This window comes from Chaetodon trifascialis, chromosome 22 (genome assembly GCF_039877785.1).
Source record: "Chaetodon trifascialis isolate fChaTrf1 chromosome 22, fChaTrf1.hap1, whole genome shotgun sequence".
Taxonomy (NCBI): Eukaryota; Metazoa; Chordata; class Actinopteri; order Chaetodontiformes; family Chaetodontidae; genus Chaetodon; species Chaetodon trifascialis.
Window position 1 is genome coordinate 13,415,554 of NC_092077.1, and position 23,737 is coordinate 13,439,290.

Here is a 23,737-nt window from a genome sequence, read left to right on the forward strand (position 1 = left end):
AACGTGGTTTGGTTTTAATTATAATTCTTCCAGCTGACATGGCTTATAAACTTGAAGCTTAGAACTTACAGTGAGCAAACTGCGCTTAAGCTATGATGATGTCTTTAGACAAACACAAATGCACACCAACTAAGTCAGTGGAGTTAACCTCCCTTACATCCTCTTAAATAGATCAAAGTACTTTCCACAGCTGTGTGACAGAAGTAGAAGAAACGCCCAGAAACTGCTTCTGCCTTATAGGTTTAAGAACTACTTTGATGCCTGTCACATAAGGCAAGAAATATAAAGATTTGGTTCCTGAGAGGGGAATAAAGGGTGAACAAGAGAAACTTATTTGCATACCATATGGATCACATACTCTATGTGTCTCCTTCATTTTTATACATCATATCCACGGAGGTATATTTGGCACCATGAATTTTGCAAGACTCCAGTTTCTCTCAGCTGTGGCTCCCCAGAGATGTGACAAACATAAAGTAGATGAAACAAGCAGCAGAGCCGAGACTTAAAGCTTCACGAATCAGATCAAATGACTTCGCGTCGCTCGTACTGACATCATCACAGATAATCGTCGCCCAGCCCTGAAGATCCCCCAGCTGATCGGAAAGTTTTACCCTCATCCAAGCCATTGTTCTGGTTTTACAGCTCGCAGCTTTGCTGTATTGGTTCACTGTCATTTGCCAAAAATCCAGCAGCAGTAGGGGCTATATTCAGTAATAAACCTCTGATAAATCAGCTGCAAAGTTAGCTTGATAACGCAACAAAGTATTCAGCAGCTAAAGAGCCAGATATTTGTCCCAGCTGTTGGTGGAGACCAATGCAGAGCTAAAAGCAGAGTGAGTGTTGGACTTGCATTTGCTAGATATGCTACTCCAAGTGAATGTAAATGTTGCTTGATGTATACTGGATGTCTAAATGAGCAGCTGTTTGCAAACATGTTTGCCATATAAACTTTGCAAGGTAGTGATAAAATGTATATGAGCAAGTAGTAATACCTACCAACCCAATTACAATTATGACAAAGAAGATAATGGAGTTAGAAAATAAAAGTCTTTTAGATAATTAGTTCATTTGCCCAATTTAATGCAACACTCATATGGACAGAAGTCACAGAGCTGTGACAGCATAATAATTGGAATAGGAAAAGTGTCAACTTAGTTGTACTGATATTACAACTGATATAATGATATTAGGTTTTGCAACTAGTTATTTGTCAGTGTTTTGTACAGTGTCAATATTTCAATACCATTGTTTTCATATGTGTGCATGTGAGCAGAGGGGAGACAAAGGCGACCAGGGCCGGGTTGGGATTGCTGGGATGCCGGGTTTACCGGGAACTCCAGTGAGTATCACTCTGAATCAATCATTATATATATTCACCCTTAATACAACCCCAATTCCAAAAAAAAATGTGACTCTGTAAAACATAAACTAAACAAAATGCGATAAGAAGCAAATCCTTTTTGACATATACTCAATTTGAAAACCATACAAAGCTTTTTTCTAATCAGGGTTGTACATCTCTGATTCAAACAGTCAGTTCTGGAGTCTACATTAAAATGAAATGAGCTGCAGCAATCAATCTGAAAGATACCTCCGCAGCTGGTTGTTTTATTTCTTCTGCTCTACAGGGGAGACCTGGTATTGATGGGAAGAGAGGCCTGCCAGCAAAGGACGTGAGGAGACATTTTCATCACTCCTATGCTTAAAGTCGATGCTATTTCGACATTTATGGAAACAGAAGTGCTCAAACTAAGTTAAAACTGAAATTGTATTTTCTTTTTGCAGGGAGAAAGAGGACCACAGGGAGATAGTGGCGAAAAGGTTCTTAAAATTTCTTGCATCCAGCTGAAACATCTAAGACGCTAGTTTCTAAATACAACTGTTAATGTTCCTCTCGTTCCAGGGGGACAAGGGGGATGCAGGCGCAAATGTAAGAATTTCAAAGATAAAAATTAACAAATTATTAAAAATGACGTTGTAACTTCAGAGCATCTTTCTTCCTTCACAGGGTAGAGATGGTAGTAAGGGGGAACCGGGACCTCCAGGTTTGCCTGGCAGGCAGGTGCTTGTCACTCCAGAGGTAAGTGATTTATGAAACAGATTTCTTATTTCCACTGTCTTTCCAAAGCAAAGCAGTAAATTAAGCAGCTTATTCACAGTTGTGCCTATAATGATGATCACTTATGGCTCATTTCTATTTGCCGGTGATTCAGAAAAACATTAACCAGGTCCACCTAGACCTGCCTGCCAGCTTGAATTTATTGACTTTCATGTGGATCTGTTCTCAGGGCGCCACCATTGATGAAATCCGTCAAGCATTTCCAATCCCAATGGGTCCTCCAGGAGCTACTGTGAGTTTAATACTTACACACAACATGTTTCTTCATACTTAGAGCTCATGATAACGACGCTGTATTTCAGCTGTTGCACGGCATAATTCATATTTGCACGCATGGCGTCTGAGTCATCATCCAGCGATGACTGAACAGATATAGCAAGCTTGATGTCATGCATTATAGATGCATGTTCCAATGTCTTGCTCCTCTGTTTCTGTGTGTTTAGGGTTCACCAGGAATGAAGGTAAGATGGTGATGGGGTTTATACTGAAACTCGGTTATTAAAATAAATAAAATATTGGCTGTGTAGCTCATTTGTCTTTTGTTATAGGGCGATAAAGGAGAAATAGGCCTGAAAGGAGACAAGGTAGTGCTTCAGTGTTTTCCCCACATGTGTATATGGAGATGTGAATCACACTGTTTTCACTGCACTCACTGTAATGTTCCTGTAGGGTGATGCTGGAGCTCCTGGAAAATCTTTTGAGATGAAGGTGAATGAAGGATTTAGTAATTCCTTGATTTAAATTACATTCTCGTTTTGTGCTTTGAGCAATATGTTTGTCCTCTTCTTTAGGACATCGAAGTGATGTTTGAAGCCTACGGAATAAGGGTGAGCTCTGAGCGTCACACTGTATGCGTTTCTAGGCTGGTAGAGTTTGCAATAGCATCCCAGTTTGACCTTCTCAATGAAAACCTTCTTCTCAGCTGCCTCTGCTGAAGGCTTTGATTGACAGGCTGCTGCAGGAGGGAATGGAGGAGCTGCTTCATGTGCTCGGCACCTCCTCGAAGACAAAGGAGGACACAGAATCTCACACCTCCAACATCATCACTGAGTACACAGTATGTAAACTCTACAGAAGAAGTGTGTGAAACTTAATGAATTAAGTGAATTTTATTGAAGTTTAAGCCAAATTTGCCTTGACAAAACAACAGAACAGCTGTCTGGCTGTGATTTCTTCCCTAATTCACAGTAACTTTCAATAGTTTATCCATCAACTCCCTCATATAGTTTATGTAATTAAACAAAAGATCACAAAATTTCCACCACAAAGTGCCATAAAAACAAAATGCTGCTTATTTGTGTTGTCTCAACAGAGTTCAGTGAAGTTCGACCTCAGCGGCCAGCAGCCGGACACCTTTGAGGACCCCGATTTGGACGACCAGCTTCCAGAGCCTTTCTCAGCTGTAAGTAATCTCAAAATCTGCATCTTGAGTCTTTAAATCCAGTTTAAATCCAATTGAGGAGAATAACACCTTCGTGCAAGATGTGATTATTCTGTCCTGAAGGCTCAATATGGGTGTAAATTACTCAATAAAGATTTGAATGTTTTCATGAGACACGGTGCCGTTGGCGCAATCATGTTTCATTGTATTAAACTACAGCAACACTTGCCACTCTCTCATTTTATTTAAATGTTCTTTGTAACATGTTGCATGGTGACACTGATGAAAGCAACGAGCCAAAACATGTTGGTCTCACAACAAACTTGTTCTTTATACTACAAGTGTTGAAGGAGTGTTGTTGTTTTGACCTCCTCAGACTATTTCCCTTCTCCCTGCACCATGCAAGTAGATGAATTTGTGCCAAGAAATCCCTACTCTAATTATACTCGCAGCTGTCTTCACACTCCCTGTGTACTGTATATTGTATTGGTCCAAAACTGCATCTTCTCTCACCTCTGCTAATTCTAATCATTTTGATGTGAAGGACCCTTTAAATGAAACTGCAGACGGTCCCACTTTATTGGCTGTCACCTCGCTGAACGGACAGCAGCAGCTCGACAGGATTGACACCAAGTTAAAGGGGTCCAGGGGGAAGGAGGGGGTGGAGGGGGGCAGTGACGCTTCCCTTAAAATTAACCTGACTGTAGTCAACTCTACTTTCAATTACACTACGACCCAGGAGGTAAGGACATTTTACAATAAAATATGTCAGCTTTAAATGTATGTATGAATTTTAACACCTTAAACCTTTGGAATCAAGCTGAGCAGCACATGTTCACACCTTTTAAATGTGATTACAGCATTACATTGCTGTTAACATTTTATTCTCACTCGTTACCATCATAAATACAGAAAAAGAATAATTGCGAGAGAAAAAAGTGTTCTGTGGAACCATGTGGAAGTACAGAAAACATGACACTGAAGCCTCAGATACAGGTTGTGTGGTCCAGCATTTATGCTCTGCTGATTACAAAGTAAAACAAATTAAAATGTGTGTGTCAGACGGTTTCAGGGTTACCAGAAACTGTGGTGGAGACTGTGCTCTTCACTCAGGAGGACTCCCTGAAGAAGAGCTTAGGACAGAAGAAGAAGAACAGGGAGCGCGGGAAGGTATGGACATGTTATTGATGACTGGGTTTGACTGATCAAAAATAAGCCCTGAGTATTGTTTCATCTATTATATTCAACATAAAACAAGTAACAAGTGTAACGATGTTTCTCACTCATTTAAAACTTAAATTTATATTATTAAAGGAACATACTAGTACTGCATGTTTTAGCCCAACCTTCCTTCATTCCAAGCATTTACTGATTTCAGTTCAGGCCACTATACAGGTGAAAATTACAGAGACTTTTTGTTTTTGTTAAATTATTGTTCCACTGTAATGCACATGGGATCAGGAGGTTTTCATGAAAACATCTGTGGACAAAATCGTCACTGTGACGGATTATCTACTTCAAAAAAGACTGACTGATTTGCTTGTTTAATTTCTAATTCAAAGCATTTGTGTCTTAGATGCTTTGTAATTAATTATGTTGCACCAACAATTTCATAAAATATCAGAAAATTATTAAAAACTGGCCAAATAATGACCTGAAATCAGTGGCTGTCTGGAAGGACAATACATTTCATCCCAAGTTAAACTACATGTGCTTTACTTTGAAGTGCATACATCACAAGTGATATGAATATATATTAGAATCTAACTGATTTATGGAATACCTCATCAATAATGTAAACTATATAATAATGGGCTGAAACATGCAAAACCTCCAGTGTGGTCCTGAACAAATAGGTCTAAACCATCAAGCAAGTTTAACACTAAGGGTTCCCTAAATACCTTTAAGTGAAGGTGTTGGATTAATTTTTTATATTAATTAACTAGCTGACTACTACCCCTCTTAAATATCTCCCTCCACTTACAGTATCAGCTCGTAGTTTCATACTTGATCATCAACGTCTCAAGCATGAGAAACCTTTGTCTCTTTTTCTCTCCGACTGTGAACTTCTTAACCAGGGCAAAGGAAATAAAGGACGACATAAGAGGCAGAGACAACGCCTGGTAAATGTCCTTGAAGGGGTCAAACTAAACCTGAAAACTTAACTCCACCAGAAAGACAACCAACTAACACAAACGTCTCACCCTGCAAGATTTAAACACACTGGCTATCGCTAACATGATGTTAACGTAATATTATCTGTGCAGAAATAACAGCTTCAGTGCTAAAATGTCCTAAAAATAATCAGAATAACTAACATTTTTTAAACATAACAAACAGAATTAACCAATTATTGTGTACATGGTGTGGCTAGTAAAACTAAAAGCATGCTTTTGTCTCAACGTCCACGTGCTTCTCATTGTGTTGATAGCAGGTTTGAACGTTTTTGATTAATGGGTTGCTTTGTAATCGCTTGGCATCGTTGTCTCCCAGCCACTGACACAGATGATAAATTGTGATGTGTAACAGTATCTTCCTGTAATTATTGTCACGTCTCCTTTATCTAAAGACAAGTGAAGAGGACAGGCAAGAGGAAGAGGAGGAAGAGGAGTTTTATAACGGTGAAGAATACAGTTACGAATACGAGGTGGGCAGCCGCAGCAACGAATGACTAATTCACGAACTGTGGGAAAGTGCTGATTGATGACGCGGGGGTCGCAGGCATGGAGCGCTGTGGCTTCTTATTAACGCACCTGTCAAACTCATAATCAGACCGCCTGTTTTTTTTTTTTTTAATATAGCAGCTTCTCCTCCGTGCCTACAATAAATGCAGAAGAGAGCTGATTAATGACACGCCCACTAACTGAATTAATTATTAAAAAATAAATTAGTTTGTCATCACAGCCCACTGCATCTGCTCTGCACATCAGCCGCCAGAGTGTCTGTAGGTGTTTAAAAGTTCCAGTGAAATCATTCTTTTCTCCAAACAGGAAGAAATTTACCCGGATGACCCCTCGGTCTCTCAGGAGAGCAGAGACAACAGACAGGTAGACTTGCTTCAAAGAGCATGCTCTCATCTGTTTCAGCTGGATTGAAGTAATGTCAAATATTGTCCATGTTTTCATCACATGCAGCTTGAAGTCCAAACGGATGAATTCCCCCATCGGCTGGATAACAAGGTGAGCATTAAGGATTCTGCAGCCCGGATAATAACAAAAACTCATTCACTGTTGCAAGACTGCGCTCTGATAGAAAGGCAGCAGAGACAGCTGAGATCAGTTATGTGCTGCTCTGCTGTGCTTGAAGAATAATAACATGTTTTTGGTCTTTGTAGGAGGAACTATTACCCATGCACGGCCCTGCCCAGTTAGAAACCTCCAGTCGTCCTCTGACAGCCTCCTCAGACACAGAAACTGCACTTAACGTATGACGCATTACAAGATTTATCTGAAACATTTAAGTCCAAGGAGCAACAAAACAGGTCCAAAAGCCATAATCCCTGTTTGATTTTTCTTCCCCCAGGTTGTCTTGACAACCACAGAGCCACCATCTCAAGCCATGGGCGATGCAGAAGAGGTATGAGGGGCATCTGGCCATGTTGGATCTTACTGGAAGTGTTCAACATTCACTTCTGAGTCGTTTTCACTGTCACAATCTCACCTATGCTTTATTGTTCTGACCAGGATGAAGCTTCACTGCCTACACCTCCCATCACAACAGAAGAACCAGGCAAGGTAGAGCTCTGCTTTTCGTTTAAATCATGCAGGCTTGAATCTTAGCTGAGATCCTTGCATGCCTTGGAATGCGATTCTTTTATTTACACTTAACACGAGAGAGTGATGGACAAGTGCTTGAATAAAATGAAGGATGGGCTTCACTTTCTCTCTGCCGTAACATGCATAAACCATAGATGAGCACTTGGCATCGTATCTCAAGGCCTTTTCTTCTTTCTACCTCCTATGAAAATTTCACCAGTGCAAAGTCTAATGTGAACACTGTGGGAATGTACCATCACAGAGTTTATAATTCACAAACCTTACCAAAGCATGAGACAGGAGAGCATTTTTGAGCAGCATGCTTTTAGCGTCACTTCTCCAAAGCTTGTCTGAATGGGAATGAGCACAAGTAGCAGCCTAGTCCGCCTCTTCAGGAATGATTTACTGGCAAAGGAACGATTCCAGAGAGTTACCTTTAATACTTTCTCTCTCTCGTTTTTCTAAACAGGACATCTCTTAATTCCCGAGACTGACTATAGAGCTTTAAGCACTCATAAGAAAGCACACGCCACATGGAGAGTGTGATTAGCTGTGAAAACTGTTTGGCTGGTGAGGAGCCCTGAACCTGACCAACGTTTCATGAGGAAGGACTTCTTTCCACACAGAGACGATGTCACTTGCCCAAACCTGTGGCGAAAGTTCATATCTTGTTTGAGGGCTTTAGAGTATGCAGAGCTCTATAGAAAATCAGGCACTGCAGTTAAACTCTCACAATTGTTTCCTCGTGTTCAGCTTATTTTCAGTCTTCACTTTGTTCCATGTGAACGCCAGTGCAGCCTTTGCTTACCTTGTCTACCACTCCTAATTTATTTATTCAGACAATTTTTGTATCACATTGGATGGAAACACAAAGCTTTTAGTCCAGGAATTTGAATACATATTTCCTTTTCAAGTTGTACTGAAATTTATTTATTGAAAGATGGAAAATATCTTGTGTTAGTGCTTCACCAAACATCTTTGAAGACAGTGGTATTATTCAAAATGTATTAATATTATAGCAAATTTATAGCCAGGTCAAGCACACTTTTCACTGGTGAAATTTTCCCCTGTCATGACAGTGTTTTGTCTGTGTTTAGCCTCTCTGTGCATGTATCCTTCAGTAAAAAATGTTCAATATCTCTCCAAGCAAGTCTGTGTCTTTCTTTCTTACAATGCATCAAAGCACACACATTCATTACTGCAGCTGTTTGACAGGAAGCATCAGAATTACTGACGCTAAATGTGCTCATGAGAAGTTTTGGGGGGCTTGACAGGTGCCTCGATCCCAAATCAGGGTGAAGAAAAGCGCCCCCTGGCCCGATTCCATGGTAAGTTTCATCTCGTTTTGGAGAAGGCAGATTAATAAAAATAATATTGAACGGCAGGAGTGATGATTTTTATATTTTAGGTGTTCATGCCAGGTGCCCCGGGCGGAAGAGATCGTTTCAAGGAGGCACAAAAAGTAATCATTCTTCACTAGATATTTCCCGTCTTTAAAAATTAAAATTTCATACATGTGAGCTTGCATCAAATAAAATATGAAAATGCCCCTTTATGGAGCATATATGAGATTTCCCCTTCGTTTTAATTTCAGCATCTGTCCTCTGGAGCTCAAGATTACAACAGCTGGAACGTAAGTCTGTTATCGACGGTAAAGATGAGTTTTATTTCAAATTAAGATGAAGCAGCTTATAAAAAGACTGCTTTGTGATATACATCGTGTTTCTCCAGAGGAAGAAGCAAGAAAACCCTGACCTTCAAACACACTCCAGGAAGCAGAGGCAAGAAAGAAAGGACAGTCAACAATACCGTGATACAGAAAGAGAGGTTTATACAGAAACACAAGGAGGAGGAGAGGAGCAGACTAAAGCTGGAGAGGAGGAGGAAACGGAACAAGAGAAAGGAGTAGAGACAGATGGATATTCAGAAACAGGCCCTGATTCTGCTGATGGAGAGGAGGAGAGGAGCGGAGACTACGACTGGGAGACAGAGGAGGACGTTGATCGAGAGAGGGAAGGAGAGGAGGAGGACCTGGAGAGGGAGAGAGAGAGGGATAGGATAGAGATGGAGAGAGAGAGAGAGGAGCTGGAGAAACAGAGGGAGGCTGAGCTGCAGCTGGAGAGAGAGAAAGAGGAGAGGGAGAAAGAGCTGGAGAGGGAGAGGACGGAGCAGGAGGGGGAGAGAGACTTGGAGAGGGAGAGGGAGGAGTGGGAGAGGAGAAGGGTGGAGATGGAGAGGAGGGGAGAGGGGGGTTATGATGAGGAAACCGGACAGCCATACCCATACCCTCCAGAGTATTTTCACCTGAAGGTAAGGGCACAAAGTGTGCTATCCGTTCAAAATTAGGCAGAATAAATGTCCAGTTTAATCATGCAGTGCTGCTGATGTGCTGTGCATTTCTTATGCAACAGGGGCAACCAGGTGAGAGTGGACACCCAGGACAAAAGGTGACCGATCTTTTACACATTAAGAAGAAACTCTATCGAAACATAACTACCCTTGTTAAGCCACTAGACACTATCCATAATGTATAACAACTCATCTCTCACTTGGCCATGTGATAGTTTTATTTGATCAGATACTGGGATACGTCTCTGGGAGATTTCTGCCAAAACTGAATGGAATTTGGTTTGTGGTGTTCAAAGGATTTAAAAGGCTATATGTACAGTGGTGCTTTGAGCAGGACATTAGCCTGCTAACGTGGTCACAACAACAATGCTAAAATGCTGATATGTAGTAGATATAATGTGTATGTTCACTGTCTCAGCGTGCTAACATTTGCTAAATATTGGTGCTTTATTATTATTAAGATTCATTATCTGGAGAACATGAATATCTGTATAAGATGTGTATAAGTATTCAGATCCTTTTCCAGAGTAAAAGCATCAATACCACCCAATGAAAATACTCCACTACAGTTAAAAGTCCTGCTTTCAACACCTTGTTTAAAACTATATGTTTTATCATCAAAATTAACTCAGAGTATGAAGTAAAAGTACTCATAGTGCAGTAAATGCTCCCTCTGTGTATTATTATTATATCTCTTTGTGTGATCTGACCCTTTCGACTGGAGCAAGCACTTTAGTCATCAGGATTTACTGACATCACCCCCTGATCAGCTGATTTGAAGCATCATTATCATCATCCTCAGATCACAGAGCCAGAATGACAGTCGCCACACGAAATGTGCCACCAGTTCATAAAAATATCATCGCTGCTCTCCCCGCCTACCCACAATGCATCAGCACATGACATCAGAGCTCAGGGAGAACTTCTCTCCCGTCTCGCCTGTCAGGAAAGCCAGTTGACTGCAGGCCTTTGATGTCCCCTCTGCTCTATTTCTGTTTGACTGGGAGACAGTAGATTAAAGCAGACATTAATAATTCCCCTTGTAATACACGCTGACAAGTTTTTTTTATTTCAAATTCCTCTGTGTTGGTTTATTTTGGCTCACAACATTCAGAGGTGCACTTCAACTGTCTGACTGATATGGGCTCTTTTCGTCCGCACTTTTTCAGGGTGAAATTGGTGAAAAGGGACAAAAGGTAAATGTGATGTTTTTCCATAAACTGTTATTTATGTAGTTCCTTTAGCTTGTAACAGTAAAACCTGGGTGTTGAGATGTAAACTGAAAGGAGTGACAGCGAAACATTGTGTTTGTTCTGTGCTTTTAGGGAGAGCCAGGCATTGGCCACAGGGGTCCTGAAGGCCAGGCTGGTCCTCCAGGACAGAAGGTGAACCAACATATTAAAAGAAAAGGAAGCAATCTCTTATTTATAACATCCCTCTAATTCAATTAATCCCCACAGTCTTTTCCATCGCGTTCACTTTGATTGACTTTGGTTCCCATCATGGTTTTAATTCAGGGAATTTAATTGGCTCAGTGACTCACTCACTCATTTAAAATTGTGTTTGAGCATAAATGTTGATAAAGGAATGAAGGGCTTTATTTGAAAGCAATTATTCAAAAGGAATAGAAGAGCTGAATAATTACATTACATGAAAGGAGTGACCTTTAACTGTTTGTCTTCCAAGCATTTCATTTGTCTCTAGCTTTCCCTCTCTCTCACTTCTCTATTTGTTTGCTTCAGGGTGAACCAGGTGAGCCAGGGCCTCCAGGTGCTCAGGGTATCCAGGGTATACATGGCAACCCAGGCATCCAGGGCTCACCGGGTTTTAGGGGTCCACCAGGGGACCCAGGAGAGCCGGGCAGAGAGGTACATCATCATATATCACAAGTTTAGCTCACTGTGATCGGGAAAAATGAAGACAGTGATAGTATGTGAATGGATGCTTTCTAATTGTGAATGGATGAAGAAATTGGCAGCTGAATGTGCTACTGGGTTTGAAGCAGAAGATGTTTTGTGTGTTGGTGCAGGGTGACCGGGGTAAAAGAGGGAAGAATGGATCACCTGGAGCTCCTGGACCTCGAGGAGCAGCAGGACCTCACGTAAGAAACGACAAATGATCTGAAGGATCTCTACAAGAGCTGATTTCACAGATTTTTCATCAAACACACGTAATGATATTTTCTTTTCTACAACTGCATCTCTTCAACAAAGGGTCCTCCAGGGGTACCTGGAGAAAAAGGAGAAAAGGTACAAATACTGTATATATGATAACTGACGCAGATAGAGATGAATCTCTATCATTGCTCTTTTATAACATTGTGTAAAAAAGTTGATCATTACTTTGTCTCATCTCATCAGGGTGACAGTTTTCCTGGAGAGCCTGGTGCTCGAGGGTTGGCTGGCTTCAAAGGCAGAGGGGTGAGTCGTCTCCAGCTTATGTTTTGTATCCTCTGTAATGTCGAATATCACAAGATCACTGTTTCCACAAGTTTGTGTGACAGTTAAGGATTATTAAACGGTTCCTGATCTACCCATTAAAGCTTCTGACGCACAGTATTTAGTGCATTCCTGTAATGTTGCAGGATTATGCAGAAAACTTTAAATATTTCTTTTCTTTTCAGGGGGAAAAAGGCACTCCAGGCGTTAAAGGAGCTCCTGGGCATTTCGTAAGCAGCTTTTCAAAACCATACAAACAAGTCTAATATTTGACTGAAGACTATCCTCGCTTCACTAATGTTCACTTGGAGACAAAATATTTATTACCAATTAAGTAATACAGATGACCTTTTTTCACTAGGGTCCAAAAGGATTGCGTGGCAGCAAAGGTGAAAAGGTGAGCTTTAACACAGTATACCTGCACATTTAAAAATGAACCTGTTAATGGGATTTCTTCACTTAGCTCACTCATTTAATGAATCATATACTAATACTGGAATACTGCATGTTTGACACCAATTTGGAGTAATTTCAGCAAACAATACTTTGTAAGTTGTTAAAATTCCTTCGAAGTGATGACCAAATACAGGCTGCAAACCACATGTTTCACCTCCTCTGAAGGTGCCCGCAAGGTTAAATTGAGAAGCTGAAATTGCCTTTTACGTGAGCAGAAAGTGCGGTTCTGAAAAGACGCTTCTTGTCGTCAGCAGCGTTTCATGAAATTTTGCTCGTTTTAGCAAGGGACCCAATGTCAAGTCACTAATGCGAACCTGCGCTGTTGCCAGCAGGGGGGACAGGCAACAGATTTTTGTACCCAGACATCGATGAACCACGCAACATTCATGCTGTTTTCTGACCTCCTTCACCACCAAAGTGTGTTCACCCAAAGGCCCGCAACTAGTAACTTGATGTTTATCGACAGTTCAGCTTCTGTCAAATCTTCCACACCATGGTGCACAAAAAGCAGGACGGTGCTGCAGTTTCTGAGACGCTGGAGCGTCAGTGAACTTCTTGACCTTGTCTTTCTTCACGCACTTAGTCTTTATTTACACCTGACTCACTCTTTCTCTCTTGGTTTTGCGTCAGTGGTGGCGTATATGGTGTGAAAGAAGAGGCCAGCATTGACATTTGACTCCTTTTCATTTCAAACATAACAACATCCCACTCAGTTTGAAGTGTCAGCATGTCCAGGCCGTGTTGTTAGAAGTGAATTCAATTGTCAGTCAGACTGTTTTCATATTTGTTTGTTTGTACTTGACGCAACTGAGTGACTCCTGTCAAACTTTTTCCATGTTGTGCACCGCTCATGACATTTTATCGATTTTATTGTATTGTGAAGGGAATTATTAATTTTCCCATTGCAGCACCAAAGCAGTGAGATGTATAAAGAGATATATCCACTTTTGTTGACGCCTGGAAGTGAAATAGTCATGTTCAGAAAGGCGTTTTAATAAACATTTTTCTTTGCAGGGGGATCGTGGGTTACCTGGAGTCAGAGGAGAAAGGGTATGATCATTTTCCTGTTTCTTGTCAGAGAGTATTTCGCCTTTGCACTGATTTTTATTACACGCAGTTTGTTTGCTGGTAGCACATATTGTGTATCACACACAACCAAACAGACAGAGGTATACATGATTCATGGCTCAGTGTATCTATAATCTCTTCCTCTAGGGGAGTGTGCTTCAAATCCAAGGACCCCGTGGATTTAAGGGTTCTAAAGGAAACGCGGTGAGAGCCTCTTGAAATTGTAGTAATTTATGCTCTTGCTTATTATATTTACATTCAAGTTAAGAGTGACAGATGCTCCAATGAGGGCATGTGTACTCAGTATCTCACTACTCAGGCTGACGAGAAGAAAAAAAGACAAAGCTGAAACAATCAAAGGTTATAATCTTAAAAGCTAGACATTAAATTAGGAATAAATGCATTAATAAATATTATAAAGATTGAAACATATCAATTAAAACACATAAACACATAAAAAGATGAAGAGCTGAGTAGATGTTTTGTTTCAGGGAGAGCGAGGCCCACCAGGTTTTGATGGAGATAAAGGAGAAAAGGGTGAGGACGGTCCACCTGGAGTCAAGGTAATGAGTCCTGAGGAAAAGATCTAAAAAAATGAAGAAGAACAAAGCTTGTAATTCTAGATTTAGAGCTTAGAAATGCAACCATTATTAGCTTGCTGCATACTTTATAATAAACTGGACTAAAAAACAAGTCATGACTACAGACAGCATTTTAAATTGTCTCTATAAGGGCCTGAAGGGTGATGCAGGTACGAAGGGTGCGTTGGGCCGGTTTGGAGCACGAGGACCAGTAGGCCAAAAGGTGAGTAAAGGTTCGGTTCAATATCAACATTAGTTTCATCAATCAATACTTTCATGGTGGTACGTTTTTTACAGGGCGACCCAGGAGAGGCAGGACTCAATGGAGTGATGGTACGGTCGAGCTGCAGTACAAACATAAGCAAATAAACATTTTGGAGCCAAAATTCAGTGCTAGCTCCAGCAATCACATGCAGTCATACCGTGATGTGATTTAAGGGGCGCAACGGGGACCATGGAGTGGACGGGGCCAAGGGGGACAAAGGAGATATAGGACTGCAAGGCCAGAAGGGCAGTCAGGTACACTGAGAATTAATATATAACCAATCAGGACCCTTTTCAGTTTCAAAGATTCAGGATTTTTTTGTGTTTTTTGGTCCCCACAGGGTGATCGAGGAGAAGCAGGCTTACCAGGAGACAAAGGAAAAAAGGGAGAAAAGGTGCAGCTTCTTTATTTGCATGAAGTCTCTATTATGACTTCTGTTTGTGCAGTCGTGTTCTTAAGTGTTACCTGCTGTTACAGGGTTTCAGAGGTTTACCTGGACGCATTGGGAGTCCAGGCCTGGATGGAGAAAAGGTTAGGCCTCAGTTAGCATCTGATTGACCACAACAGAGCTATCTAACGATGTCATCTGAAGAAATCCTGCCAATAATCCTGGTTTCTTTCCAAAACAGGGAGATATGGGGTTCTCCGGCACCCCTGGCATACCTGGACTGAATGGACTCACAGGGCGCAAGGTAAACATTCAAGTGTGCACATATTTCTCTGTCTGTCTTCAATGAGCATATAAAAACTCAATATTTTCTTTGCTTTAGGGTGATAAGGGAGCAGGAGGCATCAATGGTGCTGATGGACAGCAAGGAGAGAAAGGAGTAAAGGTTAGTAAATTAATACTGCTGGTTTCTCATCACGGTTGTGTGTTATTTTATACAGAAATTTGTCTTTCAGTTATGTTAAAGAGCATCATAATATGTTTTTATCTTCCCCAGCACACAAAGGAACCCTCACGTGTTGGTGTGTTAATTCACTTCCTCACATTGTTCTTGATCTGTGCAGGGTGCAGCAGGTTTCCCAGGTTTCCCGGGGTTCAAGGGGTCAGCAGGGATTCCAGGAAGGGATGGAGATGAGGGACCACCAGGGCCCCCAGGACCCCATGGGGGCGCAGGGGCTAAGGTCCAGTGTTTCTGGTGTTTGTGCTGCATTGATAATGCATTATTGTGCTGATAATATAGATGAAAAACACAGGCTAAAGAGATAAATTATCTAATTTATCAAGATATCAAGCTTCTCTCTTGATTGCGAGCCTCACTGCGTCACTCCCTCAAGATAACATCGATAGTAGTCGAGCTCTTCTCCTTTGACAAGGTCTTATTTGAAGGTTATCTCTCTCATCGGTGGCTCATCTCTGATTGTGTCAGATCCTCATTACAGAAGAATTGTTGATCAGTGATCTGTCAGGCTGAGCTGACATGGATAGACCACAACGAGCACACTTCAAGTCATGATTTCATTTATGAAAACAATGCTTGACACGTCAAGAAAACCATATGATTAAATATTTTTTTGGGGATCATACGGGCAGGGTTGAAGAATAAATATGCCCGTTTAAATCACAATTAGCTTTCTTGAGATGCAGTTATTTTACATGAACAGGAAGTCATTAGCTCACAATTATAAGCCCCCCAAAATTATCCACAATCACTCCAAGCTTCACTCACTTTTGCGCACACATGAATCATTACTTTAATGAAGTACGCACATCCAGAAGAAGCCTAATCACCTTTAACTGAACGGTGCAGTCACATCGCAGCCACTTCTTTAACGAACACTGAGTTACGGCGGCACAAAAAATCCCTGGGGCTTAAACATACAGTGTCTGTACAGCAAAGCATTTCTCCTCAGGGTAAGATATATCTATCAGTTTTTAAAAGCTACGTTTCTTCCTCTGAGTGACGAGGAGGAGGAGTGAAAATGTGACAGAACACAATGAGCAGAAGGCTCGACTGAGCTTGATTACAGTCATCGCCATGTCTGTCTTAAAGAGAGAGACTGGCAACATGTATACTGCAGCAGAGGATACAGCAGAGACATGTCCTTAATTAACGCACACACATACACTCACACACACAGGTCTATTTCCGTCTGCAGCTTTCAAGTAATATCTTACTCAATTAGCTCCTTTCAGCTACAATTACCACACTTTCAGAGTTGACAGAGTGGCTGGAAACCTCTAATGAGGATATTCCAAGGATGTACCTAATTGGTCTGTCTTTCATACTGCTTATAAGTGAGCGGTTGGATGTGCTGCTGTGGATTCTTGTTAGCGTAGAGGTTTTATGTGAAAGAATTTCTAAACTCACTATCTGTCAAACAGGGGGAGAGGGGCAGAAGGGGCAGATCGAAGCCGTGTCAGAGGGGAGCGCCCGGGACTCCAGGACTCAGAGGACAAAGTGTGAGAGTCGTACATGAACACAGTTCTCTCAAACAAGCTCTTCTATTTTCTACAAACACCTATAACGTGATAGAATGTAATTAATCCCATGGATTTGTAAATGTGTTTTCACTATAGGGTGCAGTGGGTATCGACGGAGGAAAGGGGGAAAAGGGGGAACCTGGACTCTCTGTACGTGTTCGTCACACACAAACATTCACACAGAGAGAGAGTGATGGCAAAATCAATGCGAGAAAGAAATGACTTTGAATCTTGTTGCTGTCTGTGTCAAGGCTGAAGAGGTGAAGGAGCTGGTCACTCAGGAGGTGGCAGAAAAGTGTGGTAAGATTGTGTTTGTGTGTGTTCATCCTTGCTCAATGAGGACCAAGTTTTTAACCAACAGAGTAGGGACATTTTTGGAAAGTGAGGCCATTTTGGCAACTCCTCACAACTTCAAAGGGCTGTGTGACGCGTCAAACTCGGTTTAAAAGGTTAGGCCAGACTTAGGTTTAGGTCAGGATTCGGCGTTTAGTTGTGATGGTTATGGTTGGGTGAGGGGCTAGAGAATGCATTATGTCAATGATTGTCCTCACAAGGACGGAAGTGCAGGTCTGTGTGTGTGGGTGGGTTTGAAGTGGATTTCTTGGTGTGTTTGTACTTTTCTGTACATTTAACCGAGAGCGAATAAACGTGTGCCTCTAGATAGGCCCACATATTGTGCGAGTGTCTGTACGTTGTGTGTGCGTGCGTCTGCGTGTGTGTTTCTCTGCGTGTGCGTGGTTGTTTGGTGTAGAGCTCCAGCATGGCAGGAGCACGGCACCCGTGGGTGTTGTGCCATCTGTTATGTTCTCTCAGAGGAACACACGCCATGGTGCCACCAACAGTGGAGCCATTCACAAACACAAGACTGCCATTAAGTGGGACGCCTCACCAAGAATCCACTACACACTTAAAAGACACTTAGAGGATCATTTGTCAGCCTTTCTGCTATCGACCTTCTTCACAGGCGACATTTTGACATGTTAGAGTGGGAGAAGCACAGGTGTAGATTATGGTGCACTCAGATCAGCCAACTCTGCTGAGTGTTTTAAATCTCATCTCAAATGTTTATTCTCTGTTTGTTGCATCAATTTGTTCTTTTCAACACTTTTGGGGTTTCAGGAGGAGGAGCTCCACAGGGAAGTATAAAATAATGAAGTTGTTTGGATGATGTAAAATACCTGAAACTGTGATTTTAATGGTCTCAAACTTTGCCCCTGGCTATTCTATAATTTCAAAAGTATGTTGATGTAAATATAAAATTAATTCTTATTCTGTGTTCGTTCATGTGAAATCCCGTTTGTGTCATCACAGGGTTGGAATACAAGTTAATGGTCAAGTCTGTGGATCCTGATGGAACAACCGCAGTGACTGAACACGAGCCAGATGATGTGCTCCCATTTGTCAACCGTGACCTGAATAAAGAAGGTGAAGAAGAAGAGAAGGAAGAATACGGAGACAAAATGGGAGAAATGACCAGTCCTGCCCCTGTGATCCGCGAGGAAAATGGGATCCTACCAAACCGCACTGGTGATAATGATAATTTCAATATTACACAAAGAGTGAATGCTGTGGGGGCCGAACACACAGATGTCTGAGATACCGTCATTTTCAAAACTGCTTAATTGACTCCACAACAGGTTTATAGCAAACATAGCTAAATGTATGTCATACTCTTAGTTTTTCTACTGTGTGAGTCCAGACGTGGGCACTTTGCAGCAGAATTAATGCACTCTGAGCGCAGCCGTAATCATGTTGCTGTAGTTGCCTGCCACGGTTCAAAAGATTTAAAGCTAAGCTAAAGGTGGCGCTACTGAGCAAACTCGATCTTGTTGACAGTAACTTAGAGCTTGATATGGATGATGCTTTGATGAACACTGTGGGGTAACGCACAGCATATATTTTGCACGAGATGTTAAAAAAGGAGGTTTACTGCCATATGCTGTGGATGCAAGCAGAGCATAGGGGTCAGAGGGAAGCATCGTTTTCCATCCAGAAAAAAGCTCAGTGGCTAACATTACATCACAGCTCAGCTCCTGGACTGCTCCCACGACTGCAGCTATCAACATCAAGACAAAAAGGCAACCACAAAGTGAAGCAAAGGGTCAACATGTGCCAGGAAATCACACATTTCGTGAAGCTCATTAGCGAATGCAGCCCACAGGCATGAATGGCTGTCTGCGTCCCAATTTATTTTAATTCTTGCTTCAGGTAAACCACAAAAACTAATCAAAGAGAGCCCGTCATTGCCCACTGTCAATGTCAGGATGTTTATCCATAAATTACAGTCATTAGATGTAAGATTATGACATTCAGCTCATTCTGCCTACAGACTAATGAATGTTGCACCAGCACTGTGGGCCACAGTTCAATATTTGCACTTTAATATGGAGACTTTAAACAAATTAAATAAGATTGCCACTTGTACCAGCCTCTGCATTGCTATGGCTCAATGTTTTTCCAATAAATCCATTTTATTGTTTTACAGCACAGAAAGGAAGATTAGCAGTGTCCCTTTAGCACATTTTTATTAATTGGCCTCATTAGAATATCTCTCTCTCCTTTCTTTCCACTGTTTGCTCATCAAAACACTCAGTAAAGTGGGAGATTTGCGTGTCATACATTGTTTAGTTCAGGCTGAGCACAGAAGTCGTGCTAGCATTAGCTGGTTAGCATCGGCTGCTTCATTCATGCCTGACTGTGTGGCTACCAGCTGACAAGGGACATCCAATCATATTCATGCAGGTGTACAGCGCATTCCTTTTCATTAGTGTCTTTGACTGAACTGACAGTTTGTTGTTAGAGATATTGTTTGATCAAATCGTATGAAAGGAGATCAACCCAGCAGACTTAGAACAAAGAGCTAGAAACTGTGCGTGCTGCTTTGTACCTGTAAACGTGTTCCTTCCAGCTCTTTCAGTTACTTTTTAATGGATTTCCACTTTCATCCGTGGTTTTAACGTTAGCACCGTATGATTCGTATGATTGTGTAACAGTAATTCCCTCGAACCAAGTCTTTGTTTGCACAAAGAGATCAAAAAGACTACCAAAGACAGCTCCGTGTTGCTCAACTGCTTGGAGAAACAATTTAAAATGAGTCAAAACTCCGCTGGCTTTCATTAAGTGTCGGTGCAGTCAAAGTGGTTCCTTCCTGGTCTCTAATGACTGAATCCTCAAACCTGTAAATCTCCTCATTGATGTTGTTTTCCTTCAGATTCTCCGGATGCAGAGTGGGGACAGAGGAAGAAAAGGAGGGTATTTGGAGCAAACACTGCTGGTGAGTGGCCAAGGCAACTGATTTCCTTCTCATCTTTCTGCCTCCCCTCTTTTTTCTCTTGTTTACCTCCATTTTTGTGTCTGTTTCTCTTCATATTTCATAATCTATGAGTAATTAGTTTGTTTGCAGTTGTTTGTTAAAAGCACAAGGTGGGAGAGAATGATAAAGCCAAAACTTAATCCATGAATATTTCACAGCCTGTGCTAGATTTCATGAGGTAATTTAGGAGGAAGAATATGCTGTGAGAAAGGTCTGAAGTGTGATGAGGAATGTGGTGACTAAACCTCGAGTGTAAGTCAGAAAGATAACAATAAATTGATAACATTAAGCAGCTCAGTTTATGGGTACTCATTCATATTTAAGGCTGTTTAGCCTAGCTTAGCACAAAAACTGGAATTTGGAAGAATATGTTGTATCTTGTATGATAGAAAACCAGCCAGCAGAGCATAAAAACAATCAGCAAACACTTTCACTGAAGTGGCTCTGATGCTTAAACTAGCTTAGCACGCACTTTATGCACAAATACCATGTGTGACAACTAAATAAGACAACTTATTTACCCTGTGTCTTATGAGATAGCTGTTTTTCCCTCATCCAAATCTCCTTAAGAAAGCAGGTATTCTTTTTACACAAACACTTGTCTCAGCGGCGCAGCAGGTGAGATCTTCTCAGACATATTCTCATATCTCCTTACAACTCCTCTTAGTCATTGCTATACCAGACATTTTGCACGCAAGTGGTCTCAAGTGATATCTCTACATATCTTATTTTCTCAGTGTTAAAGACTTCATCACGCAGAATCCCACTTGAAACATTTTCTTCATTTTTGCAGCATATCCAACACCTGAAATATAGGAAAATACAGTGTTTTTAACCTATTTTCTGCAGTTCCAGCGACTGACCGCTGCCTGGAGCCAATGTCGGAGGGGGCCTGTACAGAGTACGTTCTGCTCTGGTACTTCCACCCTCGCTCAGGGGAATGCAGGCCATTTGTGTTCGGGGGCTGTGGTGGAAACGGAAACCGCTTCTCCTCAAGACAAGAGTGCCAGAGTTGGTGTGAGGTGGAGAGGAGAGGAGGGGGGGTACCAATCAGATGACAGATGAAACGTGCATTGTAACAGCTACAGAAAGGGAAGAAAGAGTTTGGGTGTACAGTATGAATACTATAGATGTAAAAATGGTCATTTAAGATAATGTAATATTCTGATCACCTTTGTCATCACACGTGCAGTATTTACACTTCATCGGGTACTGACTCCAGACCAACCCCATACAAGAAAATCATTTTTGTACATAACTGTGTAAAATGTTTAATACTGGATTTATTTATATAGTTTTTCTTGAGTTTCATTGACAGCCGGGTTGCAAATCAAAATGTGAATTTCAAAAATGTTTGTTTTGTGATGTATGTATGTTTCTGAATCAGACTGACTTTCGACCGAGTTTACAACTGAAATATTAAATCCGTCTTTTCTTTTGTGATGTCTTTCTCGTGCTTGTGTCTTCTCTCTCCGTCTCTCGAGTGTCTTTACGGAACGCCCAGTCATCTTTCTTGTGTTTTGTCAATTGCCCTGCATCCTGTGCGGTGTGAAAAATAAGAAGCTGGCAGCTGACTGCCTGCTGTCACCTCCACCACTACATATGCTCCTTTGGCAGGGGGTGTTATGGGTCAGGCTGGGAGCCAGATGAGGGGCCAACAGGGGCCCAGTGAGGGAGATCACGCAGGGACTGTTTTAGAGGACTCTCCATCAGACCGACGCAGCAGTAGCAGGGGATTCCTGCGTGGGTGTTGATGTGGGGGCAGCACGCATTCAAGGTTTTTTTTCTGGCAGTGGAAATACACGACCCAGCTTCGACTCTCCGGTTGCCATTGGTTGATGTTGGAAAGGGGATACTGCAGTGTGAATGCTCATGTCAGTGTTTTTAATTTAGCATGCGCCACATCTTCAGTGCAACATGCTGCACCAGCTCCACCACCAGGTTTCTCAAACCCGCTCACTGACAATACTCTGTATTCGAAGCAAAAACGCCATTCACCTCAAAGTGTCAGACGAGTCTTTCACCAACAAGCCTCCGGAGGCTTTCGTCATGTTAGTCACGATTCTTCACTGTAATGTACTTCAACATGCTGAGACGCTTTTTTGATAAGCAAAATGTAATAACTCAGTCTACAGTCGCAGGCTGTTATCACTGAACCACACCCCCTGCCAAACTCAACTAGTGGAGACCCTTTTTTTTTTAATTAAAATAGATCTACTTCTCCTCTATCTCCTCTAGAAATAGATAGTAACTATTTTTCTTAAAGCCCTGAAAACTTGGTTTCATCTGTGTCAAGACAATTAGATTAAAGAACAAGTTCAGATGTCTTCCATCAAATAAGGAATGAAAGCACCTCATCTCAGTAGATAGATATTCTTTTACTTGCTAAAAATAACATTCTGTACCAGAATAAAAAAGGTGAGGTCAACACTCACCAGCAAAAGCCCTTAATGGAGAACTACATCCTAATAGAAGTGAGTAAAACAACATAATCTAGCATGTAATGAAAGTGTTTTTTCCATTGAAGTCGAAGAGGAACAAGTAATTCCATTTCAGAGATCCATTGCAGAGCGGATGTAAAAGTGGGAGGACATCTTACTGCACAGTGTGTCACAGACTGTGATTACTCCAGCTGTGAGGACTTACAGTAATCTCACAATGAAGTTGCTCATTAGAGCTTGACCCAACAGCCTTTGATCCTCTCACTCCTTCCATGCTCTCCCTTCATTTTGACATGGTAACGTTCATCTCTGCGGGCGGGTCCCATGGCGTGTGTTGAGTTTTTAATCAAACCACGATGTTGTCCACATCTCAGATGTCAGTCTGCTTTTGAAATTAAATAGCCACATGTGCAGCATGCAAATTAAATATATGATAGATACATTTCAAACACAGTTTGCATGTTGTCATTCATTTGAAGCTGTCACATATACTAAAAGAGGAGACAATGTACATTATTAATTCCATATGCATGAGTGAGTAATATCAGGAGTATTATACTATGATGAGGCATTATGATATACTATATGGGAGCTGGCTTTGTTGAAAAAAAAAAAGTTTCTAAATAAATTATATAATTTTTAAAAACTATTTATATTTACATTGTAGCATATTGGTTAAAACAAGTGTCACCACTTTCCAATAGGATGCCTCGTAATGGGCTTATAAGCAGTAAATAATGACTTTATTAATGATTACATCATTTTTGCAGACTTTGATCATTCATCAGTGGAGCCACTTTTGGGTTGTCCCAAGATGATGTGTTCAGATTGCTTGTTTTATTCAACCATCATCCCAAAACATAAATATATTCAGTTTACTCTCATACAAGACGAAGCAAAGCATCAGATCATCATGTTTGAGAAGCTGGAAACAGCAATTATTTGACATCTTTGCCATTAAAAGCAGCGTATTGATTATCAATAGTTGCTAACTAATCAAACTGATTAATTCATTTTATGTTTAAAGATATACAAGCTTTATGTCACAATATATCATCTAACAATGTGTCTCTCATAGAGAAACAAGCAGTCAGTGACTTCATGGTGAAAATAAAGACTTTCCGTTTTATATTTAAGTGC

At 41.2% G+C, this 23,737-nt stretch overlaps 2 protein-coding genes across 2 annotated transcripts in view; both read left to right on the forward strand.

The window, feature by feature from the left end:
* The window catches only part of col7a1l (collagen type VII alpha 1-like), a 44,559-nt gene extending 29,049 nt beyond the window's left edge, over positions 1–15,510 (forward strand). Inside the window, exons 58-101 of the mRNA XM_070992618.1 lie at positions 1,277–1,342; positions 1,632–1,676; positions 1,789–1,824; positions 1,907–1,933; positions 2,012–2,083; positions 2,292–2,354; positions 2,566–2,583; positions 2,671–2,706; positions 2,792–2,830; positions 2,914–2,949; positions 3,045–3,179; positions 3,435–3,524; positions 4,048–4,245; positions 4,566–4,673; positions 5,582–5,626; positions 6,073–6,150; positions 6,494–6,550; positions 6,638–6,682; positions 6,838–6,927; positions 7,026–7,079; positions 7,187–7,237; positions 8,533–8,586; positions 8,667–8,720; positions 8,853–8,891; positions 8,990–9,568; positions 9,670–9,705; positions 10,777–10,803; positions 10,933–10,992; positions 11,350–11,475; positions 11,637–11,708; positions 11,821–11,856; positions 11,968–12,027; positions 12,231–12,275; positions 12,407–12,442; positions 13,516–13,551; positions 13,717–13,773; positions 14,061–14,132; positions 14,302–14,373; positions 14,448–14,483; positions 14,589–14,669; positions 14,756–14,809; positions 14,893–14,946; positions 15,045–15,248; positions 15,427–15,510. Of these exons, the coding sequence (XP_070848719.1) occupies positions 1,277–1,342; positions 1,632–1,676; positions 1,789–1,824; positions 1,907–1,933; positions 2,012–2,083; positions 2,292–2,354; positions 2,566–2,583; positions 2,671–2,706; positions 2,792–2,830; positions 2,914–2,949; positions 3,045–3,179; positions 3,435–3,524; positions 4,048–4,245; positions 4,566–4,673; positions 5,582–5,626; positions 6,073–6,150; positions 6,494–6,550; positions 6,638–6,682; positions 6,838–6,927; positions 7,026–7,079; positions 7,187–7,237; positions 8,533–8,586; positions 8,667–8,720; positions 8,853–8,891; positions 8,990–9,568; positions 9,670–9,705; positions 10,777–10,803; positions 10,933–10,992; positions 11,350–11,475; positions 11,637–11,708; positions 11,821–11,856; positions 11,968–12,027; positions 12,231–12,275; positions 12,407–12,442; positions 13,516–13,551; positions 13,717–13,773; positions 14,061–14,132; positions 14,302–14,373; positions 14,448–14,483; positions 14,589–14,669; positions 14,756–14,809; positions 14,893–14,946; positions 15,045–15,152 (3,183 nt within the window). The 3' untranslated portion in view covers positions 15,153–15,248; positions 15,427–15,510. The remainder of the gene's footprint in view (positions 1–1,276; positions 1,343–1,631; positions 1,677–1,788; positions 1,825–1,906; positions 1,934–2,011; positions 2,084–2,291; positions 2,355–2,565; positions 2,584–2,670; positions 2,707–2,791; positions 2,831–2,913; positions 2,950–3,044; positions 3,180–3,434; positions 3,525–4,047; positions 4,246–4,565; positions 4,674–5,581; positions 5,627–6,072; positions 6,151–6,493; positions 6,551–6,637; positions 6,683–6,837; positions 6,928–7,025; positions 7,080–7,186; positions 7,238–8,532; positions 8,587–8,666; positions 8,721–8,852; positions 8,892–8,989; positions 9,569–9,669; positions 9,706–10,776; positions 10,804–10,932; positions 10,993–11,349; positions 11,476–11,636; positions 11,709–11,820; positions 11,857–11,967; positions 12,028–12,230; positions 12,276–12,406; positions 12,443–13,515; positions 13,552–13,716; positions 13,774–14,060; positions 14,133–14,301; positions 14,374–14,447; positions 14,484–14,588; positions 14,670–14,755; positions 14,810–14,892; positions 14,947–15,044; positions 15,249–15,426) is intronic.
* Positions 15,511–16,969: 1,459 nt separating this feature from the next.
* On the forward strand, positions 16,970–21,599 carry LOC139350415 (uncharacterized). The gene is made up of 4 exons (XM_070991774.1): positions 16,970–17,143; positions 18,155–18,370; positions 20,055–20,117; positions 21,006–21,599. The coding sequence occupies exons 1-4, from the start codon at positions 17,062–17,064 to the stop codon at positions 21,212–21,214; spliced, it is 570 nt and encodes a 189-aa protein (XP_070847875.1). The 5' UTR covers positions 16,970–17,061; the 3' UTR covers positions 21,215–21,599.
* Positions 21,600–23,737: the final 2,138 nt, after the last annotated feature.

Excerpts from the sequence above, each read along its gene's own strand:
- LOC139350415 (XM_070991774.1), top strand. The coding sequence starts at position 17,062 with ATGACTTTGAATCTTGTTGCTGTCTGTGTCAAGGCTGAAGAGGTGAAG. Across the intron at positions 17,144-18,154 it reads GGAGGTGGCAGAAAAGTGTG|GGTTGGAATACAAGTTAATG; the intron begins GTAAGATTGTGT and ends GTGTCATCACAG. Across the intron at positions 18,371-20,054 it reads GATCCTACCAAACCGCACTG|ATTCTCCGGATGCAGAGTGG; the intron begins GTGATAATGATA and ends GTTTTCCTTCAG.